The 13,040-nt window shown below is 35.0% G+C and overlaps 2 protein-coding genes across 2 annotated transcripts in view; one reads left to right on the top strand and one right to left on the bottom strand.

Moving 5' to 3' along the window:
* LOC107658562 (cAMP-dependent protein kinase catalytic subunit alpha) overlaps positions 1 to 6,356 on the bottom strand; it is an 8,443-nt gene extending 2,087 nt beyond the window's left edge. Inside the window, exons 1-8 of the mRNA XM_016447154.1 lie at positions 6,157 to 6,356; positions 4,472 to 4,533; positions 4,254 to 4,382; positions 1,411 to 1,509; positions 1,153 to 1,235; positions 928 to 1,054; positions 723 to 818; positions 523 to 645 (exon numbers count right to left, since the gene is read on the bottom strand). Coding sequence (XP_016302640.1) covers positions 523 to 645; positions 723 to 818; positions 928 to 1,054; positions 1,153 to 1,235; positions 1,411 to 1,509; positions 4,254 to 4,382; positions 4,472 to 4,533; positions 6,157 to 6,334 — 897 coding nt within the window. The 5' untranslated portion in view covers positions 6,335 to 6,356. The remainder of the gene's footprint in view (positions 1 to 522; positions 646 to 722; positions 819 to 927; positions 1,055 to 1,152; positions 1,236 to 1,410; positions 1,510 to 4,253; positions 4,383 to 4,471; positions 4,534 to 6,156) is intronic.
* A 1,495-nt stretch (positions 6,357 to 7,851) lies between these two features.
* Positions 7,852 to 13,040, top strand: part of LOC107658573 (tubulin polyglutamylase TTLL7) — a 99,115-nt gene continuing 93,926 nt past the window's right edge. Inside the window, exon 1 of the mRNA XM_016447165.1 lies at positions 7,852 to 8,025. The gene's annotated coding sequence lies outside the window, so the exon portion shown is untranslated. The remainder of the gene's footprint in view (positions 8,026 to 13,040) is intronic.

Genomic DNA, 13,040 nt, shown 5'->3' with positions numbered 1-13,040 from the left:
ACGCACACACACACACACACACACACACACACACACACACACACACACACTATTACTTACTATAAAGACGTTATTTTAAAAATAATAATATTTTGCATCATATTTTCCATTATGTATAAAATAAATAAATAAATTAAATGCAAAAATACATTAGTAAAACTCAAGTCCATAATCCATATCCACACTTCCTCAGAAAAGAAGTCCATCCCCTGTTGTTCTCTCACATCAAAACCACCAACATATTTGTTACAACAGCTTTGGATTGTTTCCACTTGTAAACAGCAACAGATCTGTGCATATTTCTCTCCTGATTCAGATGAGGTGGATTTTCGCTGGAAAAAGCAATATTATGGATAGATGGCTTGCACTTTATCTATTGTACTGTATTGTACTGATGGAGCAAAATAATTTGTGTAAAAATAAATGGTTAAAGAAATAGGGATAGAGTATAGATATACAGTAGGGCCAACACCAAGAGGGAATTTTACTGGTACTGTAATAAATGACTGAAGTTCTTCTGACCTTGCCAGATACAATTTTCTCATAGATCTGAATAGGTTGGTCAGCGAAGAAAGGCGGATATCCAGCAGCCATTTCATAGATCAGAACACCCAATGCCCACCAGTCAACAGCTTTGTTGTAGCCCTAACAAAGAAAGAGAGAAAACATTGAGGATTTCTTTAACTTCTAGAGGAGTAAGAACTACTGCCGTGTTTTCTTACCTTGCTGAGAATGATCTCTGGTGCCAGGTACTCTGGTGTACCGCACAACGTCCAAGTTCTGCCTTTGACTCGTTTGGCAAAGCCGAAGTCTGTTACCTAAATCACATTCAAATATAAGAGTTATAAATAAAAGCTAATTAAAATATAAATTACACAACCAAAGTGCAGGTAACATTTAATCGGAGCTAATAAGTGACTGGCACACCTGGATGTATCCCTGATGATCGATGAGCAAGTTTTCAGGTTTAAGGTCTCTGTAGATGAGGTCTAGAGCATGAAGATACTCGAAGGTCAGAACAATCTGAGCAGCATAGAACCGTGCGTTCTGCTCACTATGAGGAAAAAACATGCTTATTGCATTTATAAGAGAAAAAGACAGGTAAAGGCACATAAGAAGGACATTTTATTAGCTAGTTTTCAAGCTGTTTACCTGAATCTTCCAATCCGTCTCAGATGTGAGAACATCTCACCACCTTGGATATATTCCATGACCATGTATAAATTTGAATGATCCTGTTACGGTAATTAAAAATGAAAACATCATAATGCTATGTAATACAATTAGTTCCTGTTTTTCATGTAATAACACTGAGTTTTTTTAGTAGCTTTAACCCTGACAATGATGCTACATTCTAGAAGCACACCCTCTGACATTGTATTTTTTTTTCAATATAAATTGAATGTGTACCTTAAAAGCGAACCCCAGCTTCACAAGGAAAGGAAAGGACACTGCTTGTAATGTTTTCTTCTCGTTTAATGTGTGTTCTATCTGTTTAAGCTTCACCACCTGAAAAATCGTCAAAAACAGGAGTAAATACAGAATAATAAAAAAAAAGAAACAAAAACAAACAGACTACAATTCTTCACATTTCGGGGATAGATTTATTTATTTATAAAAAATAAAAAAAAATTCCCCCTGGGCCAAAAAATAGTATAGTAAAAAAAACATTTTATTGAATACTGCTAATGCAAACTACTTTGCAAAAAATAAAAAATAAAATTAAAGAATGAGTGATATAGTGTAGATATATACGACCAACATCAAGAGGGATTTTTATTGGCAATTACTGAAAAAATTGATTAATAGGATTGAATCCTCTTTAATAAAACTGAAAATCCTTTGTTTCAAAAGATATGTGATAATTTTAGGGATTCTCATTACATACATTTCCAGTATTTTGGTCAAATAAAACAACATTAGCCTTTTTGTACCCTATTTCTATATGTAAAAACACCATCAGGCAATAACTGTGTTTTTAAAATGATTACAAAGTAATAATTCCAAACAGGATGACTTTAGTATTATCCACAGTATCGATTCACAACACATTTCACTTTTTCTTCTTATTTGTCAGATCAGAGTCACATGAGAAAAAAAAAAGCTTAATATTTGACTCCTTAGGCCAACATAGCTAACTTTTTAATGCATGATCCTCTCAATAAATTGTTATAGCAAAAATATGTTTTGGTTACATGACACTTTAGCAGTCTTATGTGACAGTCAACAGTGGAAACATCATTAGGCTGCTCACTGCGGTTTGATCCTGTCAGCAGAGGAAGTTTCAGTTTCCTCCCTGCTCTGTAAATATATTTGAACCATTTTACATTATGATCTGACACATGAAACAAGGCCCAGACCAACCAGACTCAACTGAAACGGTGACGATTAACCTGCTTTTGAATTTCCTGAAATTCCAAAATGATAATCAGGTTCAGTGTTTGAACATTTACATTTACATTTACATTTAGTCATTTTGCAGACGCTTTTATCCAAAGCGACTTACAATTTGGGGATACATAAAGCGATTCTTCTTAAAGAGGCCAACAGATACAGGAAGTGCTTGTAATATCAAGTTTCTAGACATTGTTCAAATAAGTACAAGCTAGAAAGAGAAGGAATAAATAAAGAGAGAGAATTTTTATTTTTTTTATAATGATGATGATGAAGTCAAGTAGCTTCGAAAGAGATGAGATTTCGAATTTCGAATTCGAACATTTAAAAAAACGTTTGTTGTAAATTTGATTTTAAATAATTTATTTAATAATGAATAACCCAATAACAGAGTTTAGAGCATACAAAACACAAAACTGCATTTAGTTTTATATTGTTCTCTATGGGGAACATCAGGATTCAGTTATTTAGAAACTTAACCTAAATAGAGGTATACCTACAAAAACCATGCTCATTTTCATTCACAAATCAGTTTTTAAAATTTTCTGCAAAAAATGTCTTCTGCACCCCCAAATAAAAAAAATATTATGTAAAAATCTAAACAAATGATGTTTATCCTATAATGTTTTGTTTGTACAGTATTAGTGTTTTGATTTAGGTGTTTACTCTTAATGAGTGCAACTTTATATAATTTGCATAGCAAATGTATTTGTGTAAAACATGCAATAAATAAAACGCTGACATTACGTAAAAAATGAAGTTAGGCCTTTAGTTTGAGCAACTTAAAATATTACACAGCAAGAGCTTACAATGTCAGATTTGGTGCCAAGCATGCAAGTCACTGATAATCACTGATCACTCATAATAAACTTAAATAATTTGTGTTTTTGGTAAAAGAATGGGGACTTACAGGTATGAGCACATTTTGTGTTAAATCAGAATTGATATATGTTTTAGCTCTATCTACTGTTAATATTTTTAATATGTTTTTTTAAAGTCACCATTAATGATTCAATTCTTTATAAATTTTTTATTGGTTAAATTTTGTGACACTAACTGCACAAATTAAGCAAACTTAGTTTAGTGGAAAGGTCTAGTTATTGCATCAGCAATGTGCAATATTGATACTCATTGAACTTTATTGAGCTTAATGATAACTGTAAAGTTTTAATAAAGTTTAAAAGTACAAAGCATTAATAATTGTTCTAATTCTATGATAATAGGGAAGTCCACACCACAGCTAACATTGATGACAAGGAGGAACAGTATTTATTCCCAGCTGATGAAAGCTAAAAACAATGACAACTAATCAGAATCCACCGAGGAAAGAGCTTGAGCCTTTAAAGCAGCAGACAACACAAAAACAGCGGATAATAAACTCGCTCATAATAAACAGAGTGTGAACGGGTCTTAAATCACTTACTTTTGAGTTTATGGAACTTATTATAGCTTATTATGTTCTCTGAAATAACAGAACACCCTTAATGGTTATGGTGATCAAACAATTTTTTCCATAAGTTGAGTAAACTAACTAACTTTATTTATTTATTTTTACAGTGATGCACTGAATAAATATCTTATTCATAAATATCGTAAAATCATACTCTTTTTATTGGAAAACTTGAAAATAAACAGTTTCAAAATAATATACATTCTGCATCTATAAGAAAGACCCAGGATGAAGACTCAGTAAGAGACACCAGGACTGTGTTAAAGAATGGTATGTCTCATAGAAATTCACAAAAACAAATGTCTTGCACAGAGAACAAATAAATAAACAAACAAACAAACAAATAAATAAATGAATGAATGAATGAATGGCTGGGGGCTGCAGGAGGATATACAGCATGCATACTCACTTTTTCTTTGTCCAGAATCTTCATAGCGTAGTATCGTCCCAACTGTCTGTGCTTGACTAGCATTACTCTTCCAAAAGATCCAGTGCCAAGAGTTTTCAATCTGTCAAAGTCATCTAGACACGATGTGCTCTGCAGAACCCAAGCCAGAAGTCAACGATTAGTTCTGCTGAAAACAACTGTATCTGACTTTCCTGTTTAGTGCAATAATGCTCCCATACCTGCGGCTGAAAGTCCCATTTTCTCGAGAAATCCTCTTTGGCTTGTGCAAAGAATTCTTTCACTAATTAAAGAGATAACACAATTAACATTATCAACTGCCAAAGGATAGCTCAATGCATGATTCTCAGATAAACAATAAAATCCTTTATTTGGAACAGAGCATAATCCTTAAACATTTTCAGCTTATATGAATTTTAATCCATTTAAATTTGTAACACAGCTTATTTAATGCATTGAAGCTGGTCTATATGTATCATTCTGTTAGCATCCCCTGGGATTTCTAGTTCTGAGCATGGGAACTACATCGAAAGGGATTGAAATGTTATTAAATGTTTTTGAACAAGATTAAAAAGGGGGCGATTTTAAATGTCACTCTCCTTTGTCTTTCTGCCAACACCATATGTTAGACATAATAAAAAAATGCAAATATTAAAAAAAGTGTGTACTATAGTGAACTGAAAGATATCAAGTTGCATAGGTTTCTGCTATGGAGCATTTGAGTTGAGTTTTGTGTTATGAAAACGCATTTCCAACATGTGAAACCACTGTGCAAACTGAAACTTATTTTTAAAAAGTGCAAAATACAAAAGCAAAAAACACGGGATGTGTAATAAAATGTGGATGATTTCTGCTTGTTCGAGGTCTTGCCATTTCATTTAGGCAGCAACAGAGATGCTGCTAGTGACTAATCAACTCATTTGTCTTTTAATCTGGTTGGTCAGTCAAAGCCAGACATAAAATGCAAATTAAAAGGACAACACTGCCATCTTTTGATTATCATTTAATGTAGATCTACAACGGCCAGCTGACTATTAGCCACACATCAGCAATTACTTTCTTTTGGATTTATCTTGATTTTATGGAGACTCCTGAAATTACTTTAAAACGCACACAAATGTGTTTTAACTACGTGATACTCATGCTGATCAATACAGCAGTTTCTTCTGACATTTATTAACAAATTAATAGCAGATTGAGAAATGACAGTGAGACAACATTGCACTACAAAAATTATACACTGCATAAAAAAAAACTGTTCTAGAATATTATCTCTCCACTTGACAGCTTTATTAGATAGCACTGTTTTCACAAAACCAGCTACAACAAACATTGTAATAATATAACATTATATAGACATCACTTTTATGATATCTGTCTTAATGAGGTTTACCTGAACATGAACATGAGATTTGACTTGCACACATTTGTCAGTGGATGTATTATCAGTAACAATTTGGTTACATTTACATTTTAGCCTAACACGGCAACCTTGTACTATCAGGTCTGCCATTAAGGAAAGATAATACTTTATGTATTGGAAACTTGATGTTGTAAAATGAACAGGTTTAGTGCGCTTTAAGTTTTGCTGGCTTTAGAAAAGCAAACTGATCTCTTCCTGTCGAAACCACAAAAAGTCTGACAACAATCAAAGTGTACAGAAATATATATGCACTTAGAAAAAGGCTAACACATTTTACTCTGCACTCTTCAGCTAATTACAATAAAAAAACCCACATCATATCCTTCAATAGAGGTTGTGAAAATTAATCAGAGACTCTCTACAGTATATGAAATGAGTTTATTTAGATCAAGAGTCAATCATTTTAAGAAAACAGACCTTTTGTGCATTTAATAGAAATAATGAAGTATTTTTAAATATTTCACTTAAAAGGCTTTGACTTACTTGTTGCATCCCAAAGAACGGTATAGTCTGTCACATGTGGCCCCTCATTCTCTAGTCCCTTCTCCTGGTGCCCTTTTCGATATTTGTAAAAAAATCGGCTAGCTAACGTGTCCAGCCTCTGAAGGGCAGAGTTAGGGCCTGATGACTGCCCAAAGTTTGGATCTTTTGTCTGGGCCATCACATGCACTGCTCACACTGAAGGAAACTCTCAACTGTTGATAACCACAAAAGCTCTTCAACTAAAGTCTCTGTAGCACAGAAGTAATAGTCATTTCCTGTTTGAGAGGCTTGGATTGACAAGCAAGTTTTTGTAGTACCACCAGCTGAGCTAGTTATACTTCCTGTTAGAGTATTCTGTGTTAATGAAGAAGTAAACACATCAGGCCCTTTGCTCAACATCCAAAACAGTGGAGAAAAACAAAAAGACACTCTGAAGTTCCAAAGGCCATCACAGGGAGAATGTATTGATTCTCACTGAGAGATAACCTGTGAATACTACCTTGTAGGAATGTTTTACTTATTCTCGAAAATACAAAGTTACATTTTAAGATATTGATCATATCATTTGATGAGACTATGATGTACATAATTTATTTGTATTTATTTATTTATTTATTTTTAAATAAAATGGCAATGTAATCAGTTAAAATATAAATCAAACGTGTCTGGCTATTTCATTGTTTTTAGTTATTGCTGTTGCTGTTGTGTCATGCGCTCTATAAAACCATTTATGTAATTATTAATGTAATGTTTTTTTTTTCAGCAGGATGCAACAAATACCCGTGTGGTTAGTGCTTTCCTTAGCATATGAATTTACTATCACTTACTCCAGAGAACAATTTGTAGCCTAATAAAAACAAGCCTGCACACAAACAAAGTAAACGAAACCAAGAAAATAATTGAGAAAGCCGTAATGTGTTAATGTGTGGCGACATCAAGCGGAGAACAGACGAAATAAACATCAGTGATGAAACTTAGAAATTCTTAGTACTGTATTTTAGCAAAACATCTAGGCATATCTATTTATTGGCCAACTTATTCAAATTGACTTGATTAAATCGTATCTTTTAAACAGATGCTACGACAAATTGCTACGACAAAATTACACTACCATTGCATCAATATTTGTTTAGTATTAAAGTTTAAATATATTTAAAAAATAATTTATAAAGTAAAGTGCGGCTGTATTTTATGTAGGCCAACTGTGATTTTAGTTCTTTTAGTTGGGATCTATAGGCCTACACATGCTTGAAATTGGCTTTTTAAAAGGTTTCAGTGTTATGTTCATAAAATAACATCGAAAAGAAGAAAATATGATTATTTATTACTTTAGAAATAGGAAATATATAAGATTTATTAGTAGCATCTTATTATTAGTCATCGGAATAAGAACCCGGATGGAAACATTGGTTTGTTGCTATGAGTCCGCGCGCTCCGGAAGACTCCATTTATGTCAGAGTGGGTAATTATGGCCACTCACAATTTTAATGGTAATTATGGTCACTCACCACATGCCTATTAATCTACTGATTAGAAATAAACATTAATTTTATAGAATCTATAGGAAATACCAATTGACAAATTGTGGTTAAATTATATAGTGTTATTAGTACTGTGTAAACACCATGCAGTCCATGCGCCCCTATCCCAGCAATGGATCGGCCCATCTCCATCGTACACTTGCGGCAACTGGACAACACACAGAGCAGATTGAAGGATTTCATTCAATGTCAATTGCCAAACCTTTAAATGACATGTTAAAATGAAATAATATACATTACGGCCAAAAATAAGACTTATACACAAAGAGACCGAAAAGAAAGGACAACAGCGACAGCATCGCAGACAAAGGCTGGAACCTGTGTATAGGTAATTCACTCAAAACCTTCTAATTGTTATCATCATTGATCTGATCACAGCTGTTACATAGTTTATACATAATAATAATAATAATAATGTTACTGACATACAATTATGCAATGCTTAGGCTCAGTGGCTGTAAGCCATCAGGATGTCTTGAGTGTCAGGATGCGGCGCATCTATCATCGCATCCGTATCTGCCTTTTATAATTAATGATTATTTGTCACTTTAATAACATGCACCATAACCTAAGCATTATTTATAAGTTTGTAATTTTCGCTGTGTAGTTGAAGAGCTTCATAAATCCTGGCAATGCAGCACCGGTGTTTTATTAGTCTATCATCTGGGCCTCCTTGCATCAGAAGATCTTGCAAAGAATTCAGAGACAAATGAAACACATGACAGCGCAAAGTATCCTGTTTTTAACTGTGAGTTGTTATGAAGACAGGAAAAGGAGAATTAAAGGAGAAAAGCAGGTGTTTGGATGCAGATCTGGACTTAGGCATCCTCATTAAATACGGCCTACACAAAGGCCAGCACTTCTATCACATACTGTAGTGATCATGAATTAACCGGTACCCATGAGCCAGATCAGCAAAAACCAGGACCAGGATGCATCTATGTATCTGTACATTTATCCACCCCATGCCACAGGATCTATCCCTCTTAGTTGTAGATCTCATATAAGATATTGCTGCCATGAGTTTTGTGCTGTAACAGACCAGTGATTCAAGTAAATTACATCACTGAAGTCCTCTGAATGGTTTTTGGGATGGATTGATGTTTGCTCATTGGTTCATTGTTTTAATAAACATTTTTGCTGTTCAGATTGTTCAGAGTTTGGAGATTTCTGGTGCTGTCTTTTTTCTTGCATGCTGTAAGTACAATTGTGGTGTGGTTATGATGTTGCCAAGGAGACATATAGGCCCATGTCTAAGAGCTGTTCCTAATTTTAGAAACTTACACAAAACTTAACAACCCACGCTTAGTGTGACTTCACACATATGCTTTATCAGGGGTTTGAGTCTTTTCTCAATGCTTAATCCATGAAAAGGTATTTTTCATTACCAGTGCCAGAAAACTGGAACAATTATACCTTACAGTTGTCATGCAATTGGCATACAGATTTGTAACAACGTCAGGGTGAGTAACATTTTTGGTTGACTATCCCTTTAAGGGTAACTTAAGGTAATAATATGCACCCTTTAGGGGTAGAAGGGGCACAAAGAGTGCTGCCCCAGTTACAAGCTACAATTTTTGTAATGGAAATCTTGGAATAGTTTAAGCAGTCGTTTATTTTGGTAATCGACCAATTATTTGGGCAATTAAGAAACCTTTTTTTTTAAATTAATATTTGGATGAATAAAGTATCAATAGTAAGTCTTTTATTTAAATTTTTTTATTTTTTTTTTGAAATTGCAATGAACAACAATTCACATATTTAAAAAAATATATTATTCACACATTTGAAATAATTTCTACTTTCTGATAATTTATGAACTATTTAATAAAATAATAATAATGATTTTATTATATAGTACAACTGTACAATTGCAATACTAATGTTTATGTCTTAATTTCTTAATATTCAAATGCTAATCCATGAAGCTTTTATTTTGAAAACCGCAGTGGGTAATTTGGGTAGTGGAATGAGACGGCAGGACTTCGAGAAACGGTCAATGATAACCAGTATAGTAGTGTTATTATTGGATGGTGGGAGGTCAGTGATGAAGTCGATAGACAGATGAGACCATGGTCGTTGAGGAATCGGTAATGGCTTGAGTAGACCTGAAGGTAATTCCTTTGGGGTTTTTGACTGAGCACAGATCTGACAGGACTTGACATAGTTGGTGATGTCTCGTGCCATGTTACTCCACCAGAAAGAGTTCTGTACTAGTTGGAGAGTTCGAGAGATACCAGGATGACCGGAGCAAGTGTCATGATGAAAGCGCACTTTTTGCCCTCTGATTCGAATCTCTCTCCTTGATGATCTAGATAAACTTGTACTTGGCGAATGAAGCCCTTGCATTGCTCAGCGGTACCGTCAAATTTGTCAGGAAGAGCGAGACTTACGGTCTTAGGAGTGGGTGGAGGGAGAGATCGAATGTAGTGCGTCAGGTATTCGTTGACGGTCTGCAGCTTGGTGAGTTGTTGCTGATATTTCTGGAGCATTTCAGCTTGGTATGAGAATGCTGCTTGCAGATTCGACACTTCCGCTGGATTCATAGGAGGCTAAGTATTCTGTAACAGAATTTTGGTTCTGACAGGAGTTTGGTTAGAATCCATGAGCGGAAGTTTATTAAAGGTCAAGGCTTTAAACAGATGTCGATAATCAGGCAGAGGGTCAAAGTCAGAGAAGCAAGCAGATCGTTCGTCATACACAAGGGCAGAAGCAGAGACAATAGTGGAGAGGCAGGCAATGAGTCCAAACACAAACATCAGTCCTATCAGGCGTCAGAACAACAGGGGCAGAGTACAAATACCGTGAGTCAAGAAGTCAGGCAGAATCATACACAGGAAATCAATCAGGAACAGAGGAAGAATAACGCTTGGTAAGGCAGATAAACTGGCAATACTTCGCGATCAGCACATGGACTGGTCTCAGTTTATATGAGAGTCAAACAGGAAGTGAAAGCAGAGGGAGCAGAGGGAGTGGAGCACGGTCAGTACTCGGGCGAGGGCTCCCTCTGCTGGCTTGGCGTTACACGGTCATACATGTATGGCATGAGGCTTTGTGGGTCACGTTTTGCTCTCAATTAGGGCTGCATGATTATGACAAAAATCATAATTGTCGATTATTCCCTTGAAATTGTAATTGCGATTATTAATTATGATTATCACAATTTACATTGAATGATGTTTATACCATTGTTTGATGCAACTGCATGCCGTATTTTTCTATGAAAATAAACAAGCTAAAAACACTCTAACTGAAAAACTTTTAGTGCTTTTCTATAGTATTAAGCCTCAAATGTCAACTATACATCAGATTGGTTTCTTCTTTAAATTATAAAAAAAGAAAAAAATATGAATGGTAATGGGAAAAACCCTTAAGATAACATGTAGAAAGAAAAAAACGCATCTTAAGCATGCAGAATAACATAAGTGGACTTTCAACGATTAATTGCTGCTTTGAAAGATTACGTAATTGTGGCATCCATAATTGTAATCGCGATTAGAAATTCGATTAATTGTGCAGCCCTACTCTCAATCACCAGTATTGAACCTTTCCCTTCAAACACCTCTCTCGGACCAGAAAGTAGTATCTCAAAATGCTGAAGAGTTTAAAATGAATATTCAGCTGGTGAAATTTATCATCAATTAGTAGGGTATGTATGCTGTGGCATAGAGAACCTCTGTCAGTGATGTCTCTTTAGGCTGGAATACACTACATGGCTTTTAAAATCTGAACTGATTTTAAAATGCTAGGCATCATACACTTACCGACTTTGTAATAGTCACAGAGGAAAAACTGGCCATCATACACTAAACGACTGAGGATCATACAGTAGCATATACAGTTTTTTTTATTTGCTTTTTTCACAAGCAGCTGTTACATTTTAAAAACCCTTAGTACTAATGTCACTACAGATCATCAAAAGTGCCATTTTTTTCAAACATTTCAGCATATGTTTACTTGTCTTAGTACAATACACACAATCACAAAGTATCATTTTCACTACACAAAATAAGTGTTTCATCTATATAAATGTTTCATTCACTGTAACAGCCTTTCTAAGCTCTCACTATCAAACTTTTCATTTGCATGGCTTCTCATTCAGTTTAATACATTTGTCTATTATTTAATCTAACTCATCTTAATGGTTAAACAGTGAATCATTTGGTGCATCTATAGATATCTGTATAGATTCAGTAGATATAGTTTCTAAAGAACTTGTTTGCAATTTACGGATAATGAAATGTAATGAATTATTTTTACACTATAAGTGATTTATCTTAGATGATAACCACTATTTTGTAAGTGTGTGTATGTGTGGTTCAGGGAAATTCTATGTTATGGGGACACACAAAGATGGCAATATCTGAAATCATTGTCCTTGTGGGAGACTTTTTTGGGCCCTCTGAGGAAAAACAATTTTCATAAGGGTAAGTTTAGGAGTAGGGTTAATGTAGGGGGATAGAATATAGTTTGTACAGTATAAAACCCATAACTCGTAAGGAATGTCACCATAATGATAGTTCTATCATGATAACTCTCGGAAGATTTTAGCATGGTAATGGATATGACAATGTTAATGTATTTGGTCTTGGCGGAATAGTTCTGCTACGCTGCTGCTGCTGCTGAATTGCTGCTGCCAATACATAAGCCGATATGGTGCTGTGAGTATTTAAGACATATTGCCGCTGCACAAATAGCGTATAAAATAACCCGTAGCAGATCTATACAGGTGGAGCTGGGGAAGGTGGAGGGTTTCAGAGGAACTCTGAAAGTGCGCTGCAATGGTCAAGCGAATGCTAATCAGCCATTTTAATGTAAAGCAGCAAGCTCATTGGCTGCTTATGCAACGGGAACAAATCAGCCTGTGACAAGTCGTTTAGTGCTAAGAATATCATCAGTTACGTAAAGGACCCATAGCCTGTGCCATCTAGAGTTTTATGACAGAACTTGGTATTTCTATCATGAGAACTCTCGGAAGAATTTGTGACACAAACACAACAGAACCGCTAGATTTAAATCAGCAAAGTGAGGATGTACAGACATTCCTCTCGTTGATAGCAGAGGAGCGGATCCAGCGAGAGCTTGATGGGACAACGCGGAATGAAAAAGTTTTTCAGGAGTCGACGCACGAAAGTGCGCTGCAATGGTCAAGCGAATGCTAATCAGCCATTTAAATGTAAAGCAGCAAGCTCATTGGCTGCGTATGCTACGGGAACCAATCAGCTTGTGACAAGTCGTTTAGTTAAGAATATAGCTAAGAATATCATCAGTTACGTTAAAGGGATAGTTCACCCAAAAATGAAAATTCTGTCATTAATTACTCACCCTCATGTCGTTCTAAAC

Source organism: Sinocyclocheilus anshuiensis, unplaced genomic scaffold (assembly GCF_001515605.1).
Source record: "Sinocyclocheilus anshuiensis isolate Anshui unplaced genomic scaffold, SAMN03320099.WGS_v1.1 scaffold1957, whole genome shotgun sequence".
Taxonomy (NCBI): Eukaryota; Metazoa; Chordata; class Actinopteri; order Cypriniformes; family Cyprinidae; genus Sinocyclocheilus; species Sinocyclocheilus anshuiensis.
Note: the sequence above shows the minus strand (reverse complement) of the source record. Positions and strands in the feature narration are given on the sequence as shown.